General features: G+C 57.9%; 1 protein-coding gene across 13 annotated transcripts in view; it reads left to right on the forward strand.

The window, feature by feature from the left end:
- MYO18A (myosin XVIIIA) overlaps positions 1 to 25,289 on the forward strand; it is a 96,720-nt gene that overhangs the window by 67,948 nt on the left and 3,483 nt on the right. For 8 of the 13 annotated variants that reach the window (XM_082604809.1, XM_082604817.1, XM_082604818.1 and 5 more), the window contains 21 exons: positions 169 to 234; positions 3,290 to 3,418; positions 4,156 to 4,299; positions 4,689 to 4,778; positions 4,910 to 5,029; positions 5,228 to 5,339; positions 5,769 to 5,896; positions 6,228 to 6,382; positions 8,183 to 8,306; positions 8,395 to 8,595; positions 9,144 to 9,254; positions 9,727 to 9,831; positions 10,099 to 10,245; positions 10,609 to 10,722; positions 12,081 to 12,197; positions 12,387 to 12,470; positions 12,905 to 13,042; positions 15,127 to 15,312; positions 15,699 to 15,838; positions 16,601 to 16,645; positions 19,808 to 19,930. In XM_082604809.1, the coding sequence (XP_082460935.1) occupies positions 169 to 234; positions 3,290 to 3,418; positions 4,156 to 4,299; positions 4,689 to 4,778; positions 4,910 to 5,029; positions 5,228 to 5,339; positions 5,769 to 5,896; positions 6,228 to 6,382; positions 8,183 to 8,306; positions 8,395 to 8,595; positions 9,144 to 9,254; positions 9,727 to 9,831; positions 10,099 to 10,245; positions 10,609 to 10,722; positions 12,081 to 12,197; positions 12,387 to 12,470; positions 12,905 to 13,042; positions 15,127 to 15,312; positions 15,699 to 15,838; positions 16,601 to 16,645; positions 19,808 to 19,930 (2,579 nt within the window). Of the gene's footprint in view, positions 1 to 168; positions 235 to 3,289; positions 3,419 to 4,155; positions 4,300 to 4,688; positions 4,779 to 4,909; positions 5,030 to 5,227; positions 5,340 to 5,768; positions 5,897 to 6,227; positions 6,383 to 8,182; positions 8,307 to 8,394; positions 8,596 to 9,143; positions 9,255 to 9,726; positions 9,832 to 10,098; positions 10,246 to 10,608; positions 10,723 to 12,080; positions 12,198 to 12,386; positions 12,471 to 12,904; positions 13,043 to 15,126; positions 15,313 to 15,698; positions 15,839 to 16,600; positions 16,646 to 19,807; positions 19,931 to 20,224; positions 21,145 to 25,289 lie in introns of those variants that run through there. The other 5 variants (XM_082604816.1, XM_082604812.1, XM_082604813.1 and 2 more) reach the window with 3 other exon arrangements.

The raw sequence follows: 25,289 nt of genomic DNA on the forward strand, positions 1-25,289 counted from the left end.
ATCCCCGGAATCCAGCACGGGGCCTGACGCTGCGGAAGCCACCGAACGTGCTCGCTGAATAAAGAGTGGACCGAACGGAGGACGGGAAGGGCTGAGTGACTGGGCGGAGCCCTGCGTGGAGGTGGGGAGTCCCCGGGTGGTCTCCCTGACGGAGGCGTCTCTCTGTAGGCGGTGGAGGAGCTGCTGGAGTCCTTGGACCTGGAACAGAGCAGCTGCTGCATGGGCCTGAGCCGGGTGAGCTGTCCCTGCAGGAAGGCGGCCGCCCTCACTCTCTGGTCACACTTGTCCACATGGCTGCCCCTCCCCTCCTGCTCTCCCTGCTCAGTCCAACTCCAGGAGTCTCCTGGGGCCCCTGCTGGGTCTTGCCCCCGCCAGCCCCCTTCCCCACCACAGCCACGCTGGAGCTGCCTTTCCTCTCAAGCTGCCCCCTTCAGGGCTGGGGGCCAGGAAGTAAAATACTCCAGCTGCAGCGAACTTGACTCTCCCTCCCTCTGAATGACTGGCTTGTTCAGTGCGAGGAACACCTCCGTGATGTCAGGACGGAGTGGGTCAGAAGGTGGCCCGGAATTGGCCTGAGTCCTGGTGTGGGGAATGGGAAAGACGGAAGGGAGAGCTGGGAGAGGCAGGAAGGCAGAGCCTCCTTGGGTGAGTCGTCTGGGGCTGCCAGGGTCCCAGAGAGCAAGCAGGGCTTGGTGAGGCTGTGCCGCCACCGCCCCTCCACAGGCCGAATTCCTCACCTGAATGGAACGCCGTGCATAAAAGGCAGGCACACCCGGCCCCAGGTGCCAGTCTGCCGCGTCGCTCCACACCAAAGGGCCAGCCGAGCGTCCCTCCCGCGGGGCAGGGAACCTGGGCAGCCCTTTCTCCCGAGACTGGGAGGCTTGACAGGTGGCATCCACGTTTGTGCTTCAAGGGCCAAGGTGGGACGGAGAGCAGTGGGGAGCCACCGGGAGGGTTCTGGACTGCCTATCTGTCAGCAGAGAGGGAGGGAACTCGTGGGAGTATGAGGTGGAGGGGGGTGCTCGCAAAAAAGTCCTGCGTATTGCTTGTCAGCTCTGTTCTCCCTGCCTTCTGAGTCATGGTTTTGGTCCCTCGGCCCCCGCCCTCACTGGGGATCCGTTTCCTGTCCCCTGCCTCTATCTTTGTCTGTGCTGTCCCTGGTTTCTCCTTTTCCTTTGGGCTGTGGCTGTCCCTGCTGGTCTCTATTCCTTGGTTTCAGATCCTGTTGCTTTCTGCTTCTTTCCTTGTTCTCTGTGCCTCCTGTGGTCCCACCCTCTTTCCGTGTCATCTTTCTGGTTTTGGTCTCTGCCGTTGTGTGGCTCACCTTCTTGCTCTCCTCCTCCCCACCTGTCTCTAAGCTCAGGAGCAGCCAGCTGAGCTTCCTCCCTGGGAAGCCTGCAGTCAGATTTTTCACTGCAGCCTCTTGCTCTCTCCCTGGGTGGGCTCCTGTCAACTCTGGCAGGCTGAGCCACTGCTGGCTGGCCTTGGGGCTGGCACCTCCTCCAAGGTATGTCTTGGGTAGAAGAAGGCCTGTACAGACTGGTCCTCTTCCCAGCTGCCATCTCCGACTCTCTGCATCATCCCAGGTGCCTGGCTGAAACAGGAGAAACCCAGGGCCCACTCACGCTCAGAGCAGAATTAGGGGCAAAGTCAGATGTTTGCTGACGTCTGGTTTGGGAGAGAAGTTTCAGGGCTTCTGGGATGTGGTTAGTACTGGCTGGTGAGTGAGGATTCCCTGTGTGTTTGTCCCATTGCTTCAGAGGAAAGGGGGTTTCAACCTGAGCCCACAGGACCCTGAGGGTTCAGGCAAGGAAGTTTGGGTGTCTGAGAGCCTCCTGATGTTGTTTGTAAAATGTGTATGGATAGGTGTGTTTCACGGGGAGAGATGGCCCTGAGATGTCACCTAATACTCAGAAAGACTTAACCCCACAAACATACAGCGTTTAAGAGAGGTTTGAGGCTCACTGCTCTAGACTGTAGACCATCCTTTCGCTTCTCGGTGTGTTTCTGGGCCTTTTTCCATCCCCCTCCCTGATACCTCACTTCTGCCTAGTCAGACTGACACTAGCATGTTGGCCCACCCTCTCGGGAGACTTGGGTCTCTCACACCCCCTGTGGAATCTCAGGCTCACACATTGTGGGAAACGGAGGCTCAGGTAGGGCTTGAGACCCACGGGAGATCCCAGGCGCTCAGCCCCGCGTGTTGCAGAGGGCTGAGCTGGCTTTCTCCCAGGCCAGCCTCGGGGAACTAGGTTCCTGCCAGAGGCAAAGCTTTCTCAGCAGAAAGTGCGGGCTGTCTCCCCACTTCTTCCCTGGGGGGAGGCCTGGGGACACCATGTCTATTGGTTCTGAATGTTTCCCGCGGAGTTCACATCTTCTCTTTGCCCCACAAGAGGGAATTTTCTGTCTTCTGGGCGAGGTGGAGGTGGTGTATACCTAGATGGCCTTTGCCCTCTGCAAGGATACTAGTCTTTTTTTCACCTGACGATTCCCCCTCTTCTTCTTCTCTTAGCACAGAACATTTTACCCAGTCCCAGCTCAGGGCACCGAAGAGTGAGAGGAAAGGCTGGGTGTGGGGACACCCAGCTGGTTCCTCTCACGCCTGCCTTCCAGCCCCCAAACCCGTGTGACAGGTCCCTCGCCTGGGCCAACCCTCACCCACCCCACTGGCTCTTTCACGAGATGAAACCTGGGTGTGGGGGCAGGGTGTTGGCACATGAAAGAGGAGACAGTCCGACATGAAATGGAGCCTGGAGGATGCAGAGGAGGGGCCCCCTCCCTGGCCTCCCCCTTCTCTGCACACTGCATCCTGGGCCTTTTCCTTCTTAAACACATACACCACCATCCGCCTGATCACAGGCAGCTGGAGGCCAGAGGCGGCTGGAGCCTGTGGCTGGGCCTGCAGTGGCCGTGGGTACAGGGGCATGGGCAGTGCTGCTGGCAGCCCTGGGGGAAGAAGCCAGCATAGGTGTTGCTGAGGGGCATCTCCCCATATGACCGGCCGCCGCCTCACGTCCTTCTTGTCCCAGATACCTTCCCTCCGGCCTCCCTCTCCTTTCATCTCTTTCCCACCTTGCTCCTCCCCTTCCAAAGCCTCCCCAGCCCCCAGCCTGGCCCTCCTCCCTCAGCCTCTTGCTTCCTCCCTCCTTGTAGACCCCGGGGTTTTCAGGCTCTTACCAGGCCAAGGGCCACGCTCTGGTTCTGCTGGCTTTCTGTGCCAGCTGCTTGTTCCTCCGCTGGGTTGCCCCCAGCCCAGGCTCCCACCTTCACCTGGCCCGCTTCTCCACAGGTGTTCTTTCGGGCAGGCACACTGGCACGGCTGGAGGAGCAGCGGGATGAACAAACCAGCAGGAACCTGACCCTGTTCCAGGCAGCCTGCAGGGGCTACCTGGCCCGTCAGCACTTCAAGAAGAAAAAGGTGCTGCTCCAGGGACATCCCCGTCCCACTCCTCAGCCTAGATGGGCAGAGCTGAGCTCCTGGCGGGGGCGGGGTGGGGGGGGGCTGAGGGGGGAGGGACACTCGAGGGAACGTGCGGTCCAGGAGGCTGGTCATGGGGCTATGAGTTATCGTTATCTGGGGGAGAAGAGGCTGGACGTCCCAGGGGCAGCATGCCCTGGGCCAGGGCAGGGGATGGACAGCTCCCGGTGCCAGCAAGAGTGCTCGTGTACCCAGCAATGGGGCTGTGTGGCCTGGTCCGAGGGCTAGGGTGGTGGGGAGCAGGGCCCGGGCAAAGGTGGGCTCTGGATCATAGGCTGCTCCGTGAAGATTAAGGAGCTGTGTCAGCGACTCCTTTTCTTATTAGCAAGTCCATAAAACAGCCAGTACCGCCGACTCCTGTGTTTCAGCAAGATTAGGTTTTATAGCACATCTAGGCCAGGGTGCTGGAAATAATCAGGCAGCAAATAAAGCAGACGAAATTATTCCTAATGATGGCGAAGCATTTAGCGCCCAGTGCGGTGCTCCCAGGGCCGGGCTGTCTGCCTCCCACTCTCTAAAGGACGGAGGGAGGCTGGGGGCAAGGGGTGGCTTAGAGAGTGTTTGATTCGGGGTCAGGTGGCCTGAGGAGCAGCCCAGCAGCTGAGCTGGTGGTGGGGAGGGTCCTGGTGGGCTAAGGGCTGAGAGCCTTCTATGTGCCACGCCCCACCCCAACTTAGATCCAAGACCTGGCCATTCGCTGTGTGCAGAAGAACATCAAGAAGAACAAAGGGGTGAAGGACTGGCCCTGGTGGAAGCTTTTCACCACGGTGCGACCCCTCATTGAGGTACAGCTGTCGGAGGAGCAGATCCGGAACAAAGACGTACGTAACAGCCTGGGAAGGCCACGCTGCCAGGAGGGAAGGGCTGTGGTTGATCCATGTGGGCAAGAGTTTTGCCAGCTTGTCTTGGGCTCCCAAGTGCTCCTTCGTTTAGTCCAGGGAGCTGGTATCCTTGAACTATGCCCAGCAAACAGAAGGCATCTCTCTGGGGTGCTGGCTGAGCCCCTGGGTATCCCCTTAGGATAAGACCTCAAGCATCCTCAGCATATGGGGAAGGGTCTAGGAATGGAGCCCCAGGGAGGCAGTGGCTTCCAGCTCCCTTGTGTCCCGGCCCGAGCTTCACCAGCTTCATTCACCCCAAGGGTGCAGCTCCTGGGCCCCAACAACTCCCAGTGCCTCTGGCTCACTTTGCCCGCCTTACTGCACCCTAGGAAGAGATCCAGCAGCTGAGGAGCAAGCTCGAGAAGGTGGAGAAGGAGCGGAACGAGCTGCGGCTCAGCAGTGACCGGCTGGAGACCCGGGTGAGTGCCTCCCAGCACCAGACAGACTGGCCCACCTCCGCAGGGCGCCCAGCCCAGGAGGCCCCCCACTGCTGTTCCAGCTGAGTGAGGCAGGCAGTTCAACTGGTGGCGACTCCCTCCCCCAACCCCAGATCTCAGAGCTGACATCGGAGCTGACGGATGAACGTAACACGGGAGAGTCCGCCTCCCAGCTGCTGGACGCGGAGACCGCCGAGAGGCTCCGGGCTGAGAAGGAGATGAAGGAGCTGCAGGTAAGGGCAGGACCGTGCTAGCGGCTGCCGCACTCTAGTGCCCACTGCTCCCCCAATGATAGGTGGCACCTCTGCCACCAGCCCAGCACCCCTGTCTGCCCCGGGTAAGCTTATGACTGTGGTCTCGGTGGTTCAGGGGCACGGGTGGTACTGAGTGAGAGGGTGGAATGGCACACCTCATAACCTCCTCTTCTGCAGACCCAGTATGATGCACTGAAGAAGAAAATGGAGGTGATGGAAATGGAGGTGATGGAGGCCCGTCTCATCCGGGCAGCTGAGATCAACGGGGAAGTGGATGACGATGACACAGGTGGGTCAGAGGCTGGAGGACTTGGAAGTGGCCTGAGTGGCAAGCTCTGATGCCCACCCCTAGGAAACCACACCCCTTGTCTCCTGTCTGTAGGGCTGTTTTAAGGCTACATGAAATAAATTGATGAGAAAGTAGAGGTGCCCGTAAGTGCAGGCGATTATGGTGGAGGGCGGTAACAACCATGATAAGGATGATGTCTGAGGACCACGGTCTGCCAGTCCCTGGGGAGAAGACAGCACACGTGGCCACATCACCCTCTCTAGGCTTCTCCCACCTAGTGGCTCCTTCTGCCTTGGGAGGACGCCACCATTCCAGGGACCTTTCTGAGTCCCTCCAGCTGACTCCACTGCTGCCCCATCCTGCGTGCCCTCGGCCCCTCCTCGGGGACTCTCAGCAGCTCAGTCCTCCCTTGTGTGCCCCACCCCACAGGTGGCGAGTGGCGCCTGAAGTATGAGCGAGCAGTGCGGGAGGTGGACTTCACCAAGAAGCGGCTCCAGCAGGAGTTTGAGGACAAGCTGGAGGTGGAGCAGCAGAGCAAGAGGCAGCTGGAGAGGCGGGTGAGTCTGGGGGAAGAAGCGGAGGTCTGCGCCTAGGACGAGCTGGGAGAAGCTGGGAGGGGCTTGGTGCCACACGTTGACCCAGGGAATGGCCGGAGCCAGGCAGGCCCTGGGAGCAACAGGGAAGGGTTGACATGTTCGCCTCTCGGTTCAGGGGACAGCCAAAGGCAAACTATTGTTAAGAGTGTCTTAGGTTCCCTGGACGACCCTGACTTCATCCCTCATCCCCACATCTCCCCCTCATTCACCCACTTCCTTCTCCTCACCTCTTTGACCAATACTTCTGGGCCTCTCAATGGCTGCTGACCCTGCACCTCATCTTGCCCCCTAGCTTGGAGACCTGCAGGCAGATAGTGATGAGAGCCAGCGGGCCCTGCAGCAGCTGAAGAAGAAGTGCCAGCGGCTGACGGCCGAGCTGCAGGACACCAAGCTGCACCTGGAGGGCCAGCAGGTCCGCAACCACGAGCTGGAGAAGAAACAGAGGAGGTGGGTGGGTCCCCTGCCCTGGGCGCAGAGGACTTCCTAGGGCAGCCCGAGACAGGGTTCCCCGCCTCCCTCCCGCGGGGAGAGAAGAGGGGGCCTGAATTGGGCCGGGGGCTTTGCCTGCACGGTCACTCATCCTGGCATGTGAGTCAGGGTCTCGCCCCTAAGGAGCACGCAGACCACAGCCCCACCGACGGCCTGCTCGGGCCTTCGCTCTCGGACATGCTCCCCTCAGTATGTGCTGTCACCCTGCCTGGGACCAGGAAGGATGGGTGTCAGCCAGAGCCCGTGCAGGAACCTCTCCACGGCGGCCCTGCCTCTTGCCCTCGCCCGGCTCCCCATCTCTCCCTTTTGCCTCAGCTACACAAACACACTCTCCTGACTAATGTCGTTAAACTGTCGTGCCACTTACACCTCATTACGGTAGTGACACAAAGGGGGGCAGGTGTAGCCCTCACAGGAGAAAACCCAATCTCAATTAATTTCCCTGGCTGGGGATGGCAATGGGATGCCTCTAGTAGTAACAGGAAGGAACCCATACACCCTGGAAACAGCAGGGCGCCCCAGGGGGTGGGAACGGCACCCGGTTCCCCGCTGCAGGGGTCGGGTTCTCAGCAGAGGCACCAGTTGCCTTTATGAAGGGGCAGCCCCACACCCACGCCCCTGGGGTTGAGGACGGCAGGGCTGGGTCCTTTCGGTGACCCAGGGTTACCCTTGGCCTCCTGGGCTCACTCGGGCCTGCCGGGCTGCTGCTTTGCAGAGAGTGAGGGGAGGTAGGAAGGCTTTATATTTCTCCCTCCCAGCTCTGTGACTCTCTGCTTCCCTAGTTCTCATCTTTACCCCCACCTTCCCTTTTACCTAGTGGCAGACACCCTTAGCGGGACACCCCGCCCCTGCTCAGAGCACCCCCATGACCGTGCCAGCTCGGCCTAGTTACCGTCTCGCTGCACTCCCCGCTGGGCACCTTATTAGGTTTCAGCTGCCTGGAGTTTTCTTACTTTTTTTTTGATGTGGAGTTGGGGTGGGGATGAGCTGTTCAGTTTTCCACCGGAAGCCCATTAGCTCTTCAGCGAAGGTGTTAAGAGGAATTTCAGCAATTTGCTCCTTCTGTAGCGTCACTGGGCAGGAAATGGAAGGCTGGGAAGTGGAGAAGTGAAGAAAGAGGCCCCCGACCGTGGACCGTGTGCCCGTTGAAGCACGCTGCCAGCCGGGCACAGTGGGACTGGGGCCTCCAGCCTGGTGTGGGGTGTCCTGGGGGTGACAGGGGTGCTGCTGGGGCAGGTGGGCCTGGCCAGGGCCTGGTGCTCAGAGGTGGGGCAGCAGCCAGCTGCTCCCTCTAAAGTTGCCCAACTGAACTGTAGAAAGTGAGTCAGACAAGGCAGGACGTCCATTTCTACCCATTCTGATGCCCGCTCTGCCCTCACCCTGGTCCCTCTTTCCACTCTTTGATCTGTTGAAAGGGAAAAGGTCGAGACTTAATGCCAGAGGAGAGTCTGTCTGCCTCTTCCCTGGAAGCAGTCTGTGGTTCCCTCTGAGGCCCATCTGGTGAAAAGGCTCCTTGGACCTGTTTGATGAAATCCCTACCCACCCCATCCCAGACTAGGTTGCTCAGCAGGGCCTAGGTGGCCTGACCTGTAACCCCTGAATGTCACCTGACCACTGGCCCCAAGTTCAGGCTGCATGATTCCCCCTGACTTGGGTCCTGTCCATATCTGTGGCACCACTTCCTGGCGGCCTCTGGGTGCTGGAGACCTGGACTCTTCCCTTATCTGATGGAGCCGCCATGGCCACGCTCCCTCGCAGGTTTGACAGTGAGCTCTCGCAGGCACGTGACGAGGCCCAGCGGGAGAAGCTGCAGCGGGAGAAGCTGCAGCGGGAGAAGGACATGCTCCTCGCCGAGGCTTTCAGCCTGAAACAGCAGATGGAGGTGCGTGGGGCTTCCCATCATCCATACCCCAACCCCATCACAGGCTCGGGCCAGCCCAGGGCCAGCCTCATCTTCTCTTTTGCTCCAGGAGAAAGACATGGACATTGCGGGATTCACCCAGAAGGTTGTGTCATTGGAGGCTGAGCTCCAGGACATCTCTTCCCAAGAGTCCAAGGATGAGGCCTCTTTGGCCAAGGTCAAGAAACAGCTCCGAGACCTGGAGGCCAAGGTCAAGGATCAGGAAGAGGAGCTGGATGAGCAGGCGGGGACCATCCAGATGCTGGAGCAGGTGCTGAGGGCTTGGCTGAGGAAGGCACTGCCGTCCCCACAGCTACCCCGGGGTGTGGGCCAGAGGAGGACCAGATCCCAAGTTCAGTCGATCATGCCTTCTCTTATTCACAAAATATTGAGGGAGCACCTGATCCGTGCCAACCACAGTGTGAAGATAATTAAGCTTTCATGGTACTTTCCACAAGAACAGATCTTAATTGACCTCCACTGGTGAGGGGCTCAGAGTCCATGGCAGCAGGAAGGCCATGAGCCCATCCAGCCTGCCACTGAGCTACCATGTCAATTCAGGGAGCTAGAGCCTGGAGGCCAAGTGGAAAAGCTGCAGGACTGCCCCCACCTGCAGCAGCCTTCTCTGGGCCTGTGGCAGACATCTAGGAAAGGAGTTCAGCTTCTCTGGAGAAGCCACTTGCCATAGAAACAAGGTGGGAGCAAAGGGAGACGTTCCCTGCTCCCAAGCCTGGGGAGAGCGGCCCATCAGGGTGCAGTGGGGAGGGGTCAGGGTGCTGCTGGGAAAGAAACCCAGTCCCTACTCCCACCCACCTCCAGGCCAAGCTGCGGCTCGAGATGGAGATGGAGCGGATGAGGCAGACCCATTCCAAGGAGGTGGAGAGTCGGGATGAGGAGGTGGAGGAGGCCCGGCAGTCATGTCAGAAAAAGGTAAAGCAATGGGCACTTACTTGTCCAATATAAATGCCAGTTCCCCCATCACTGCTTTGAAGTAAGGGCTTTTCTGTTTCTTTACCTTAGCCACATTATTTTCCATTGCTATTCAGGACCAGGAATCTCCACTCGGGATCCTGGCATTGGCTGGGATGTGTGTTCTCAGGGTCTGTAGAGAAGCTCAGGCCCTTGAGGAGTTAATGCCCCCTGCTTTCTGTGCCAAGCAGCAGGCACAAGGGCTCTGGAGCAAGGGCTCCCACACAGGCCTGGGCCCCTGTGCATGGCCTGCCGTCCCTCCTCTCCCTCCCAGATGGCTTTGAAACCCTAGGAACTTTGAATTCAGGGTCTGCCCCTCTGGGGTCATCCATGCTCAGCGCCGCCCCACTCTTTTCCCGGGGTGGGAGGATCCAGCCGGGAAGGGGCTGGCTGGCACCAGACACTGAAGGGACGAATGGGCCCCTGTTCCCAGTTAAAGCAAATGGAAGTACAGCTCGAGGAGGAGTATGAGGACAAGCAGAAGGTGCTGCGGGAAAAGCGGGAGCTGGAGAACAAGGTGGCCACGCTCAGTGACCAGGTGAGTGGAGACTGCTGGCTGCCACAGGGAGAGCTGGGAACAGGAGGGGTGCTGGTCCCGTAGGGCCCGCTGTCATCACCTGTGGGATGGGTGATCACATCCACTGCACACTGGGCTTTCTCACCAGCTGGCATAGTCCTGGCACTTCCTCTGTCATTGCTCATTAGGCATCTCTGAGAGTGAGGGTAGGGTGAGGAGAGGGCTTGGGGAAGACAGGAGGAGGCCCCGGGGCAGAGCCCAGAGCCCCAGCTTCTGGTGTCCACCCAGGTGAACCAGCGAGACTTTGAGTCAGAGAAGCGGCTCCGGAAAGACCTGAAGCGCACCAAGGCCCTGCTGGCAGATGCTCAGATCATGCTGGACCACCTGAAGAACAACGCACCCAGCAAGAGGGAGATCGCCCAGCTGAAGAACCAGGTACCTGCAGACAGGAAGTCATCAGCTTTCTCTCTCTCCCTCCTGCCCCTGTCAGTGGTTCTTGAGTTCTCGGGAAGGGAGGTGACAGGGAAGTGGGGAGAAGCCAGACTCCCCAGGGTCTGCGCATGCTATATGCATGACTGTCAAGCCCCGGATGATATGGACGGGCTCAGCATCCACCACCCCTGTCACGGGAGGAGATGCCGGTACACACACAACACATCACAGCCCTGGGGTCTGAAGTAAACAGGGGAGAAGGAGAGCTCCTGGGTTCCCTCTCCCCTGTGAGCCTCCTGCACAGCCCTCCTGCCCCCAGGGAATGGCTGACGTCTCTCCCTGGGGCGGGGGTGGCTCTCTGTCCAGCTGGAGGAGTCAGAGTTCACCTGTGCAGCAGCCGTGAAAGCGCGCAAAGCAATGGAGGTGGAGATCGAAGACCTGCACCTGCAGATTGACGACATCGCCAAAGCCAAGACGGCGGTGAGGATGCGGGGTGTGCCGGGCCAGATTCAGGGGGCTGAGGGAGAATGGAGCTGTGACAGTGGCTGCTTTTACCCCAAACAGGGCTCATTCCCCAGCCCGGTCCCTTCACGCCAGGGCTTTCTGCGGCGAGAGCGGGCCTCCCCTCCTCTGCCTCTCCCCACTCAGAGCAGAGGCCTGGGAGGGGGTGAGGTGGAGGAGGGAGCCAGCAAGGGCCCATCTCCCTGTTTAACCACCTGCCTGTGGGAGCTTGGCCACAGGCCCCAACATCATAAATAAAGGCAGCAAGTGTGGCTGAGGGATGTAAACAGGTACCTAGAGATTAGCAGAAGCACCGATAAGATGGGATGGCTCCGTTTCCCTCCCCTGCCCCTGGCCAGCCCACTGACAAGCCCAAGCGGCAGCTAATTAGAGCGCTTATTTAATGCCTACCTTTTAATTCCCCACCTCTCCCACGGCCCATCCATCGGCCGAAAACTCATTACTGGGATATGGCCATCGGTACCTCCTCAGGCAGGGAATGGGGCAGGGGAGGAGGCTGGGCTTGGCTCTGGGCTCCCTGGCCCCCCAGCTAGTCACCTGACTGCTGAGAGATGCCAATCTCCTGGGCTTGATTTATCCCCGTGACATTTATGCTCCTCAGCAGTTTTCAGGTGAGTAATTCAAATTCCTTAATTGTGTTAAAAAGGGCTGTTATAAAATTACCATTTTATTTAAATCCGAGTTAATAAATTTCTTGGCGGAGTCTTCCGCAGCTCCCCACGTCCCGGTAACAAGATGGATGGGGCAGAGAAGGAGCCAATGCAGTCATTTTGGTTTGGAATTACAGGCTAATAGATTCATTCATTTCCTGAAGCTGCTGTTGGCTGTCTCTTCTCCTCCCCCCGCCAGGAGTGGACTTGGCTGTGGGCGCTGGATGGCCAGGGAGCAGGCAGTCCCAGGAGAAACATGCCAGGAGAGTTTCACAGATTTGAGGGGTCCTTCCTTGGGGCCTGAAGGGGGCAGAGTGCGCACAGGTTAGGGCCTGAACGCTAGTGCTAGGATGATGGGTCGTTGGTTCTGGACAGGCCTTTTCTGCCTTCTCATTAGCCTCCCAAGAGCTGTCAGAAAGCAGCTGTCATTTAGCCCAGGGTCTGCCTGAGCTGCAAAGACAGCCCTTTTCCCTCCGCTCCCTGGCCCACAGCAGGACAGGCAGTTCCCTGAGCATCACTGGTCCTGGAACCTCCTCCAGCGGGTGGGCCTGGCCCTATCATCACCCCGTCCCATTGGAGGTGGCCTAGGGAGGTTCAGTCTTTCCACCAAGGGCCATCAGGCAGGCCAGGCCTGACGCTCTCTGATCTGTCTTTGCCTCTGTCCAGCTGGAGGAGCAGCTGGGCCGCCTTCAGCGTGAGAAGAATGAGATGCAGAGCCGGCTGGAGGAGGATCAGGAGGACCTGAATGAGCTGATGAAGAAGCACAAGGCAGCCGTGGCTCAGGTACCCTGCCCAGGAGTGCCCCAGCGCACCCTGCAGAAGCGCTGTCCTCTGGTCCTCCTCTAGGTCCCTGGCACAGCCGCTGCTTTGGGGGGGTCATGGTGCCTGTGTGCCCTGGCCTCAGTGAGGGGTGGGGCGGGATGGATTTGGTGCTCATGGGGGATCCTGCTTCAGCACCCTCTCCTTTCCCAGGCCTCCCGGGATCTGGCTCAGATGAATGATCTCCAAGCTCAGCTAGAAGAAGCCAACAAAGAGAAGCAAGAGCTACAGGAGAAGGTGGGGACCAGGGTCTCCCTTGGTAGAGAGAGTGTGCCAGGGTCACTGTGTGTGGGGACCAACTCCCGAGCTCACAGGCCAGCACGTGCTTCTCTCTGCCATCAGTCAGCGTCAGCAAGTGCGGAGGCCTAGGCTTGGAGCCATGTCACCATAGCAGATGTTTCGGCTTCAGCTGCCTCATTTCGCATTTCTATGCCCTCTCTGGTCCTTTCTCTCTTCTCTCCAAAGGGCAAAATCTGTGCCCGCGCAGGGCCAGTTGGGGAATGCCCCTGGCTCGGGGCCCCATCCTTCCACCTCCCTGTGCATCCCTCCCTCCCTCAGCCTTCTAGTCACCATGGTGATCTTGCTGGGGGGTGGGGAGAGAGAGAACCTGCCCCTTCCCTTTCCAGGCTCAGTTCTTTCTTCCCTTCCTGCCCCCGCCCCCAACCCCGCAGCTACAAGCCCTCCAGAGCCAAGTGGAGTTCCTGGAGCAGTCCATGGTGGACAGGTCCCTGGTGAGCAGGCAGGAAGCTAAGATCCGGGAGCTGGAGACACGCCTGGAGTTCGAAAGGACCCAAGTGAAGCGGCTGGAGGTGGGTGCACACTTCCCCGTCCAGTCCTCAGCAGGCAGGGCTGAGCGGCCCCAGCGGCTGGAGCCACGCGTGCTCAGCAGGGCCCGGCAGGCCCGCAGCCACCCTGCTCCACGGAGGCCTCTGCCAAGCTGCCAGGCCAGCTGACGGGGCGGGTGCCTTCTCCCCCGCTCGCCAGGCCTGCTCTCTGGGCACCGCGGAGCCTGCCTGCTTTACATTCTGACTCTGTGCTTGCTTTCTGCCAAGGGACCAGAGCAGCTTAGCTTTTCGTCTTCATGTTTTCCTCCACCGTGCACTCCCCCCTCCGGTCCCCTCACTCGCTCTCCGGCAGGGTCATAAATATGCAGCGGATGGCACCACTTCTGCACGGGCTGGAGTCCGTCCTCTCATCTCACCGCTCTCTCTTTCTCTCCCTCCCGTTTTTTATTCCCTTTTTTCCTCAGTTCTTCCCATGCTTGCATTCTCTGCCTTTTCTCCTTCCCTCTTCATTTTCCTCCATTTTTGCCCCATGTTTTCTTCTCCCTCTGTTTATTTTCTCCCCAATCTCATTCCCTTTCTTACCCTGGCCTATTTCTTCCTTTCTCCCCATCCCATTTGTCCTCTCCCTCTACTTTTCACCCTCTTCCCTTCGACCCTTCTCCTTTTTCTGTTCACCTCCATCTTCCCTTTCCACCCCTCCTTCCTCCCAACTGTAATCTCCAACCTCCACATTTAATCCTTTCCGTTCCACTCTCCTGAAGCCAGCCTGCTCCAGCCCCTCCCTCTCCAGCAGAGCAGGTAGGAAGAGAGGCCAGCAGAATGATCTCTCCGGGTTTACACCCCTCTCACCCTATTTCAAGTTCTCCTCCTCCATCCCAAGCATGTAGACATCTGTCTGAGCACTGACAGGCCTTCATGAGAAGTATGTTCATGGTGTGGGTGCTGAGGAGCATCCCTGCCACCTCCCCATTAACCCCTGAGTCGGTGGAGCAGGAAAGAGGGTGGGGATGGAAGTAGGTGACTATGGAGCTGGCAGTGGGCATCGGAGGGCATTAGTACCCTTGACCTTCGAAGAAAATATGGCTGGACCTCCCAGGACAGGGTCACAGTCCTCTGGCGAGCTAGAGAGAGTGAAGGAGACTTAGTAATAGTCCGTGTTCTGCCTTGGTCATATTTTGATCCACGTTTGACACACAGGAAGGGTCAAGTAGGTTGCCTAAGGCCCCAAAGCTATCAAGGGGCAGAGGAGGTCATTGGTCTGGTGGAAGTAAAATAGGACAGACCAGCTGCACTTGCCTCCTTTTCTCGTGGGCCCCAGTCCCTTTCCTCAACTCTCTCATTTTCCCTTCTGCTCAGAAAGGCAGTACTGTGGTTTAGATGCACAGAATGTTAAACGCATACAGCCCTTAGAGATGTAGCCTTATTTTAGAGACGTAGAGGCTGGGGGCTGAGAGTGGCGACCCCACAGCCAGTCAGTGGTAGAACCAGGATTAGGACCAGAAGCAGCGTTCTTCCCTCACACTCTGCCCCAATCTCCAGGGCTTTTTTTGCTCAGCGTCCTATGGCGCAGAAGGGAAAAATGTGTTCACGTTTCGGGGGAAAGAGAGATTCATCAGGCTTAGAGGAATGGCTTTGTGTTTGGCATGTGATGACTGTTCAGTCTCCTCCTAATCCAGAATTCTCAGTAAAGCCATTTACTTCTGAGCACAGGCCCTAGCTTTTGGAGCTTCTGGGTTTAGGGTCTCTGAGGGAAACCCTGCTGCCCGTGGAGGCCCCACACATGGCATCAGTGTGGACAGGCCCAGACTCTAGCCAGAGCTCTCCTCCGACCTAGGTGGTGATAATGATGATAATAGCACCTTTCATCTTCCAGAGTCCCTTCACATACATTACCTTATTCGGGCCTTAAAAGACCCCTGGGGAATAGGTGTTATTCTCCCTTTTTTACAGAAGGACAAAGGAAGCCGCCTCCGAGGGCTTTCGTTGCTTGCCCACCTAGCCAGTGAGCAGGGCAGCCGGAGCTGGACCCAGGCCTCCTGACTCTGGAGCTCTGCCACACCCCGCTCTCTGCCTGGCTGATGGGTCTCTCTTCCCACCTCCCTGTCCAGAGCCTGGCCGGCCGGCTCAAAGAGAACATGGAGAAGCTGACTGAGGAACGGGATCAGCGCACGGCAGCTGAGAACCGGGAGAAGGAGCAGAACAAGCGGCTACAGCGGCAGCTCCGGGACACCAAGGAGGAAATGGGCGAGCTTGCCAGGAAGGAGGCCGAGGCGAGCCGCAAGAAGCATGAACTGGTAATGCCCCCTACCCACGAGGCCTGAGGCTGGCAGCCCTCTGAGAACCTGCTAAGCACATACCTCACCCGTGGGCTTGTGGAGGTGGGCTGCAAAGAAACCATGGTTAAATTCTAAACCAGAATTAGAGGGAAGAGAACATGTCAAGAACACAGTCCACAAAGCCTAAGGGCAGGCCAGGGGCCAAGGGTGGTACCAGAGTCTCCGTCAGGCAAGGTCAGACCTCAACAGCCCAGCAACAGCAGATCAGAGAAAGCTCTGCAGGTTCTCAGCGGCACCCACATAGCTGCTGCCTGGCCCAGAGAGACTGGAAGCCGGCCTTTTCTGGGGCAGCTGGGTGAGAGACTAGCCCTCCTGTGGACTGGACTGCCCCCTCTCCCTCCTAGGAGATGGATCTGGAGAGTCTGGAAGCTGCTAACCAGAGCCTGCAGGCTGATCTGAAACTGGCGTTCAAGCGCATCGGGGACCTGCAGGCCGCCATTGAGGACGAGATGGAGAGTGATGAGAACGAGGACCTCATCAACAGGTGAGGGGCCTCTATGGCAACCGTGGCCGGCTCAGAGGCCCTCTTGACTGCCTCCAGACCAGGTAGAACAGCTGCAGTCTGGGTCTCCCCACCACTGAGCCTCCAGCCCACCCTCCCCTCATTGCCAGACCCCAGCATGGACCCTGTCCTGCAGCAGCTGAGGGCTGGACAGCTGCTGCCCGGGTGAGACACCCTCCCCACTTCCTCCCTGTCCTTCTCCCCTGGCTCTCCAGCTCTGCCCGTTCAAGATGAGTTATTCCCCCGTTTAGCTGCATTTCTGATGGCGCCTGCCCCACTCTGGGGAGAGCAGAGATTTAAGGGCCCTGGTGCCTTGTTACCATGCCAGAGTTTTTCTCACATAAGACCCACCCAGGGAATGGTTTAGCAGAGAGATTTGTAGTCTTAGGCCGAGGAGGAAGTCACGAGGCAGGCAGACTGGCAGTGGGAATGGGGTCAGGCCCTGGAGAAGCTCCCAAGGCTGCCCTGAGCAGACACCCCAAGACTTGCCCCCATCCCACCTGAAGGCCGAGGCCCCATCCTGCTCCTGGGATGCCCGGGGAGCCTGCTCCTTTAGGGCAGGGGAATGGTGCCCCAGGCGGCCTGGACCTCCCTCTGAGGAGAGCACTGTCCCACCTCCTGGTCTCAGCCAGCCAGAGCCTTGTCTTGCTGAGGAAGGAGGGGTCCTCGGCTGAGGGGTCCACCTTTGTTGACTTTTCTGTGTTCTTCCGGCCCCCTTGCCCACCATTTTCTTTCTGTTTCCAGTTTGCAGGACATGGTGACAAAGTATCACAAAAGAAAGAATAAACCGTGAGGACTGGAGCGCACGCGCTCTCTGCCTCTCCTCGCGTGGTGTCTAACCTCCCCCTAACCCTGGGCTCCCGCCCTGCTGCATGTCGCACGTGGACACACAGCCTCCTCTCCTCCTCTGAGCTAGTCCCTCATGCTAACACGGCTCACTCTGTCCCAAGGGAGGCAAGGGGGCAGGCCACGCCCTGTATCAGGCGAGGGGGCAGGCCGCGCCCTGTAGAGCACAGGCAACGAGGGTGCTCCAACTGGGAGGCTCACTGGCCCCCACGTCCTTGGTCGGCAGGATGGGGGCTCCGTCAGAAAGGAGAGCTCAGCCTCATTGGGTGGTACCCACAGCCTGCCTTCCTGAGCTTCAGCCTCTGCCCCATCAGAAACCAAGCGTAGCCGCTTCCCGGCCTCTTTCTCTGGGGAAACGTCGGTTTGGGCTGGATTTTTCCCCATCCTTGGGCTCCTTTGGAGCCTGAGCTGCCTGAAAGAAGTGGGTATGTTTCATTTTGAAAGGTCCGCCACCTTCTTTCGGCAGACAAGGGTAGAAGGTGAGGGGCATCTAACAGTTACTTTTTGGGAGAAAGCATCCGGGCAGGGGAAGGGAGCACAGCCAGATGTGTTTACTTTACTCTCCGCAGGCACCTTGGGCTGAAGGAGGCCCCAGGCATTTGTGCTGTTGTCAGTCGGGTGGCGGGAAGCCCAGTAAATCCACCCCCTGTCCGTTTCCTTCTTTCTGGGTGGGAGCTGGGCAGCTGGGGCAGATGTGCGGGCCCTCAGGCAGATCGGGGTGATCCTCCTTCAGGTCCGACAGGGCTGGTCTTTGGAGGTGGTTGCTCTAGCGCCGCTTTGGGTTTCCTCCCCGACTCTCTCTTGCCTGGCAGGCCTCCTCCACTGGCCAGGATGGGCTGGCGGCAGTGCAAAGGACTCCGTGAGAGCTAATGATAAATGTAATAGTGTGTAACAGTGATAGAGGGCCGCTGGAGCCCGGTTGTCACACGCAATTAATATCCCCTGCCGTTCTGTCTCCGTTTGTTTGTTCCCCCGCGATTCAGCTCCCAGTTAACTAATAGCACATGAGCCTGGACATAAATTGTATTTGACGTGAGGTTTAATTCCGACCATTTAAAATTTCAACTGCCCTCCGAGCCTGCCTGCCCCTGGAGTTTGTTTACGGGCCTGATTGTTTAAGGAAAAGAATCCAAACATCCTCTATAGGCTTGAAACTAAAGGGAAGGCAAGGGCGGGCAGGCCAGCTTCTCAACCCATTTGCTGCTCTGAATGTCAGGAGGCAAATTCATATTCTGGGCCCATGACTGTCTGTCCCCTGTGTGTTCTAGCCCTGCCATCCTTGGGCTGGAGGAGCTTCGAGGACTGATAAAATGCGCATTTCAGATCATATTCTAAACTACTGCACACGCACACACACACACCAGCGTGCACTCATGAAGGCACACAGGGCCTGCAGTCCTAGCCAGGTTCCTGCTGACGGCAGAGGGGGTCTTTTCCTCAGCAGCTCTGGGCCCCTGCTCCAAGTTATTGAGCGAGTGTGCTAAGGCAGCCAGAAAAATAATGTTTCGATTTACTTAGAGATACAGTTGTTGTTGCCATAACCCTAATGAAAGCAGTAAACAGCACAGTATTAAGGGAGATTTATACAGAAACGCTTTTAACATGTAGACATAGATTTCGCGATGCATACAGCACCTCCTTTCTAATGGCAATCAATATGGTTATGAACGGCGGTGATAAATTACAGGCTCTGAAGCTAGAGAAGGTTTTTTGCATGGGTGTATAAGTCAAGTGGTATTGGTGTTCTACAGGGCCTGTGCACCGTAGTAAATCTGCCAGGCTCGAACGGGTACAGGGCTTGCATTAGCGGTTTCGGGGCTGTCTGCTAAACTCCTGTTTAACCGGGGCATCAGCCAGCCTGGTCTTTGTTATAATTCTGTATTTGATGGAAGCCCATAAAATATGCTTCTTTATTCCCCTCCCCTCAGTCATGCTGTCTCATCCCCAGAACAGAGTCTGGTGGCTTCTTCTGTGTGTGTGTGTGTGTGCATACACACACGCACACACGTGCACGCACATGTGCACACCTGTGTGGCTATTTATTCAAGAACCTAATTCAGGAATGGGGCTGCTTCTGTTGACACAGATGAAAGGAAATTTATATCAAGGAGAAATCCTAGCATATCCACAGCAGGGAACTTGGTGAGCAGACATTTTGCAGAATTCTAGAAGCAGTCTCACTCAGAAGCTATCTCCAAGCCCCTGCTGCTGTGTGAGGAGGTCACTGTGATTCCAGCATCAGAATTTGACTCCTTTGGGCTTTCTTGCAAGTCGAGAGGGCTCAGGCCAGCTTGGCCAGAAAAAAGCCCTGGGGGAGCAAGAGCTGGAGGCTTCCTGAGGGTGGAAGAGGAGACTGGGAGAGACAGAGCCCTTGTCTGGGATTTCTGGGCCCCACTGGATCTCCAGGTGCAGCTTGAATCTTGAAGCTGTTACGAACCCCTCGGGAAGTGCTGCGGTCCCCGCCTTGTCCTTTCTGTTTCTTAAGGGCCAAGGGGAGTCGCAGGATGGGTCTGCGATACGGCCTGTAGTGCCCAAGTTGGCACTGCATCAGCTCAGGAGACTCCAGGTTCAAGCTCACTCGAAGTCATAATGAAGCCCTTCTCTTCTCTGTTCCATCACCAGCAGCCCAGCTCTTGCAGTGAGGGCATGGAAAGTGGCAGCAGCTGTAGCCACGTTTGGGGGACAGGCAGACAAGGACAGCAGAATAGGCCTCAGGGAGGCGCTGAAGGGCCCAGGACTCCTCTTTTTAACCAAAAGCCATTTAGCTGTAATTGATGAATGGATGGTCTCCCTGTCACTCTCACTGGATTGGTTGGCTGCACAGCAGCCTGTCACAGAAAGTGGGGTGGGGGTGCCTCCATGCTCCTCAGGGTCTTCTCGGTGGCTGTCCCGCGATGTGGCCTGCTGAGCGGGGCAGGGTCCTTGTGAATGGTGCGCTCCTCCCTCTAACTTCACTTGTTCTCTCTGACTCACTGATGCGCATGCTGCCCTGCATCCCACCTCCACCCAAGACAAACCTGCTTTGCCACTTTTGTGCTGCCTCCCGGGCCACCAGGCGATCACCTCTTCCCAGCCTTGCCTATCTTTCTGCTCCTCATCCCACAGCGAGGGGGACTCAGATGTGGACTCAGAGCTAGAGGACCGGGTCGACGGGGTCAAGTCATGGTTGTCCAAAAACAAGGGGCCTTCCAAGGCGGCTTCCGATGATGGCAGCTTGAAGAGTTCCAGGTGAGCATGTGGCCTTAGGTGGGAGGAAAGGCCACGTCATGCCCCAGGGATGGATGAGCAGCGCCTTGATCCCAAAGAGGGTGGGCCTCACGCCACCTGCGTCTCTCTCTTGCCTGGTATGCGCGTGAGGGGCCCAGGCCTGCCCCTGGCACGTGGGATGAGCACAGGAGGCCTGGTTTCTTCTTAGGCAGGGTCTGCGGCACCTTTAATTTTCCGAGGTAATGTTTTCCTACCGGGCTTCAGGGCTTTGGTTTGGTGTAAGTTTAACTTCATCCCCACTTATTCATTCAACAGATGTTGAACGAACTACCTGATGGTTTGGGCCCTTGGAATCAAGACTGAAATGGGGCACAGGGGGACTCTGGATCCCACACCCTGGACAAGGCCAGTCCAGGCTGGCTGTGGACCTCTGAGGTCTTAGTAGGAATAGCAGCAGAAAAGGCCCCAGTTCCCCTGACTTCCCTGTCACAGCTACAGACACATTTCTGTCTTTCTCTGCCCATTCTCTTCTTCTTCTAGTCTCTTCACTCGCCCTCCACCATGCTTTCTGCTAACACCCATCCGCTGGGGGAACTTGCTCCCCTATTTTCCAGCCCAGTCACAGTCTTCTGATCACACAGGCAGCTCCCCTTGAAATCCAGGTCTCCAATTCCCATCCCCCACCTACGGGCCAGCCGGGGTCCTGTGCTCCCACCCCTCCTGCGGCCACTTCCCTGCTGACTCCCCCCTCCCAACTCAGAGCCATCCTGATCCCCCAGGGCACGCCTTTCCACCTCCTCCCAGAGAGCGCTGGGTGAGCTGGGTAGAAAAGGTAATCCCTCTCCTCCTCCAGCTCCCCTGAGGCCCCTTCCCAAGTCCAGCCCCTCACCGCAAGCACCCAGCGGCCCCCTCTAATTGGTTTAATTTACTCGGCCAAACACCATTTTGCTATTGCAGATAATGCCACCTTCCCCACCCCACTGCCATTCACCACTGCACGGCACCAGGCTCCAGGTAGCTGACAATGAAATAAATTGAACTAAACGTTTTCGAGGGGAAAAAGTGATGAAATAGAACAATAGTCTAATTTACATGACATTCTCCATGAAGCTATTTTCACTGACGCAAATTATTTTGCTTCATTTCCTCCGACGCTCTCACGGCCACTTTGCCAGGGCTGCTGCCAAGTTCTCCTTTCTCCCTCCCCCGGTGTCTTTATTCTCTACGTTTAATGCTTGTTTCTCTCTCTCATTCTCTCTATGCTACTGCTAATCCACTCCCGGTTCTCTCCTCCCCGGCCTCACCCCCGCACAGCAGAGCGGCCCTCAACACCCTGGGGAAGGAGGGCAAGGGGGTGGAGGAGAGGCCGGCCTCTGTGCTGAGCTCCCTGAGCTATCGGAAGCGGCTCACCCTGAAGGACTCCATCGGGGGCACCGGGGATGAGGATTCACTCTTCACCACCCTGAGCGAGCGGCCAGCCTCCCCCGAGAGGCCCCCCCGGAAGGCCCGTGGGGGCCCCAGGGAGGAGCTGGGCCTGGGCAGGAAGTCCGAGGAGCCTGAGGAATGCGGCTCCGTCTTCTCCGGGGTCGGGGGCTGCTCTAGCCGGGGGCTGGAGAAGCCGTGGGGCTCAGACTTTGACCGGGCCTCGGCCGTCTCTGCGGCCGTCAGCCGGGCCTCCTCGGCCACACAGCGTGGCTCCGGCGAGGATGGGGCCTGCTCCTCCATGAGCTTCTCGCTGTCGGGCTCCCCCAGTTCCCGCCGCAGCACCTCGAGGCTCGACGGCCTGTCAAGGACCCTCAGCCCTTCCTTGGGCCGGGCCTCAGCCCTCAGCCGGGAGAGCCCCGATTCCCACCTGTCCCTGGGCCGGAGCTGCCTGGATGATTGGGACGATGGAGCCAGTGTGGCCTTGAGTGAGGCCCACTCACAGTACAGCTACCCGTCGCTGGCCCGCAGTCTGTCGGTGCCACCCCAGCCCCGCATCTCCGCCTCCGCCACGGATGAGCCTCTCGGCTCCAGTGTCCGTCCCATCAGCCGTCAGTCCTACCTAGACCCAGACCTGGAGGCTGCCATCCACGAGGTCTTGAGCTACAAGCCCGTCCCGTTCCAGCGGAGCAGCCTGGAGCCTGACTCTGAGGAGGAGGACCGGAAGAGCATCCAAAGTACCCGGAGCGCCCAACTGGACCCCCCGGAGCGAACCACCAGTATCCGCCGCTCAGCCTCTGCTGCGGATGTCTCTGGGCCCCGCAGCAGCCGGAAAAGCCGGAGCAAGAGAAGGAGCACCTCCAGCTCCAGCTCCAGCTCCGAAGATTCCTCGGAGCACAGGCGGCGGAAGAAGGGGAGCTCTCGAAAGAGCAAGAAGAAGTCCAAATCGAGAAGGAAGAGAACGGAGGCGGAGACCGAGTCCTCCTCGTCGACATCCAGTGGCTCCACTGTCTCAGGCCACAGCCGCTCGAGCGTGAAGAAGGGCCCGGCTGCGGAGGACAAAGACAAGGAGGCTGGGCAGGCGCGCCGACAGTCTCGGAAGGAGGAGAAGAAGCGCAAGAAGGAGGTGGACAGCCTGATGATGCGGTACCTGTACCGCCCCGAGAGCGACTAGTGCAGTAGGTGGCACCTGGCGTGGAGTGCAGAGCATGGTGTGTGCCGCTTGGTGTGAACTAACGTGCTCCCGTCCCACCCGCCACCACCCAGGCCCCTTCCTGCATTCCTCGCAGGAATGGCCTCGGAGAGCCTCCTGGCTACCTCAGAGAGCCGGGGGCCAGCTGAGCTGATCAGTCATTCTGAGCCCTGAGCCCAATCAGCTGAACTCACTGGTGATGTCCGTCACAGCTCCCACTTATCAAGTCCTAACCCTGGGCCAGGGACCACCCCCCACCCCCCCACCCCCGCCAGATACATGCCATATTTTATTCATTTAATCCTCACACTAACCCCATAACCAATGTCCGATTAGCCCCGTTTTATAGAACAAGAAGCTGAGGTTCGGGGAGGTGAAGTTCTTTGCCAAGGTTACATAGCTGGCAAGTGATGTTGCCAGGATCTGAATGGAATCTATTCAGCTTGCCCTTAACTACTCCTCCATACGACCCAAGGCAGAGCACATGGGCAAAATGTTTCCTGTATGTGTCTGGCAGCACCCATACGGAACTTCTGTCCATGACCCTGACACGCTGGGCCCAGGAAAGGGCTCTAGCTGACCCCCGGGCGTGGGTTGGTACATCACTGGCCATCAGCTATTAAGGGGCCTTTTGCTCAGCTCTCCCCCGCCTGCAGTGTCACCCTCCTCTCTGGCATGCGTCTCAAGCCTAAGAGTGCAAGGCTTACAGGGCTGCAGCAGACCTGGAGATGCCTGACTCTCTCCCCACCCCTCCTACCCGAAGCCCACACATGAGCGTCACCTCATCTCAGCTCATCTTGTAAAGTTTTAATGAATAGAAATTAGCAGCTGCTGAGTGACAGCCCCCTCCTGGCTCTCCTGCCTCCCCCAGCCTTCTCCCTGTGGGAGGGAGATCTAGCTGTTAGGCCCTTTATGCCCACACCCCCACTTGGAAGAAAGGCGAAGACTGACTCACTGGAATACTATTGTTGCCAGTTTCCCTGGTGGGCGGTGACATTTGGATCACCCTGGTTATGTGAAGCTGTTTTGGGCATGGTACCCTCCCAGGGCGAGCTTGCTGCTTCCCAGGAGGTATGACCCCAGAGCGCAGCCCCCTGGGGCACGGGCACTGTTTCCTAGATGCATGAACGAACACACACACCTGTCGCCTGCTAGTGGGCCTCTTGTGCAGCGGAGCAGCTGCCCAAGCACACTGGCTTGGGCTGGGTTCTACCGAAAGGGACCAGTTTTGTTTTAAGGAATGGAGCCCATGGAAGTGAATGTTACCTGCAGCTATTTGGAGATGGTGATGGGATGGGATTGGGGGGATGGGATGGGGGAGGTGGAACTTGAACCCAGACCAGGCTCATGGCCAACTCAGATTCTGTGGGCCCTGAGCTGCTCCGAAACCAAGCCCTTGGGCTTACCCCTGCTCTGTCACTCCCCCCATGTGGCAGATGATTGCAGGATGCTCTGGGAAGAGGAGGACGCATCTCAGTTGCACTAGGGAGCTGTTGTCAGCACCACAGTGAGAAAAGGCAGGGGTCATAATATTGTGTCTACCATCTCAGCCCGTCCTTCCACAGCCCTGCTGAGCGCCCTGCTCCCCTAGCATGGGAAGTCAGCCGACGGGCCATGGGAGGAGGTTTAGAAAGCAGAGAGGGCCAGGCCCTTCTGAGCACGGTACCAATACCTGAAGAGGGACACTTGGGCCTAGGCAGGCCATCCCACACCGCCCAGCAACTGGTGGATTTCAGACCCCAGTGACTCAGCCCATCATCACCCTTGACCCAGCAAGAACAAAAACACAGAAAACCCGTTTCTTGCCTCAGCCACCAGCACAGTCCTTGTCCACCAGGAAGACAGGAGTAGTCCTGAAACCCTACACACTGCCACCTCCAACGAGGATTGGATTCACTGCGGCCAGAGTGGGCACCAAGCCAGAAGCTAGCCAACCAGTACAGAGCTGGCAGAGAAGGTCCAGGGGAGGGAGGACCTAGTTGGACTCAGCATGAACTGGCTTTGGGTGAATAAACTGCCAAGAGTGAGGGCAGTTTAGCTTCTCACCTGGTGATGGGGACCTGCAAGAATGCAGAACACGAAAGCATCCATAGCAAAGGCAAGGGGAGGGGGCTGCTCGCCCAGTGGGAATTAGCTTCTGAACCAAATCGTTTGTGACAGTGCTGAGCAGGAGACGCTGGCTTGTGAGGAGGAAAGCTTTTGAAACAATATGGTTAAAATGTTCAAATTGCAGCCCTGACTCTTGCCCCAGGGAAGGGGGCCAGCTGCCTGCTGTTGACTCTCCGACAGCTGTGGCTGTAGAAGCCACAAAGGAAACTGGCTAAAGAGCACCCAGGGTGGGAGCAGGGGTGTCTTGTGGCTGCACAGAGCAGGGGAGAGAGGCCTGGCATTTAACGCTCCCGGCTGCCTCTGCCACTGCACCCAGCATCTGGATGGAACAGTGTTGAAACCCAGCTGTCGTTTATCCAGGTGTCTGCCTGCCAAGCACAGGAATATGAAAGTGGGGTCTGCAGCTCCACTCTGAGGAGAGGTGTGAGGATGGAAAGGAGCACCCCATTTGCATCTGGGTCCCAGCCCTGGCACCCACCTCACCCCCGTCTCCCCACAAAATAACCCCACTGTCTTTCCACAAAGCCATTCCTTCCTTTGCCCAACAGCAGACCTTAGCATTGGGTGCCCAGAAGTTCTGTCTAAAAAATGAAAATAAAATCAGGCTCCTGCTAATTCACAATTCAAACAATCCAAAAGCTAAAATAACCCCAGTTT

The sequence above is a fragment of the Mesoplodon mirus genome, assembly GCF_964341445.2.
Source record: "Mesoplodon mirus genome assembly, chromosome: 18".
In the NCBI taxonomy this organism is placed as follows: Eukaryota; Metazoa; Chordata; class Mammalia; order Artiodactyla; family Ziphiidae; genus Mesoplodon; species Mesoplodon mirus.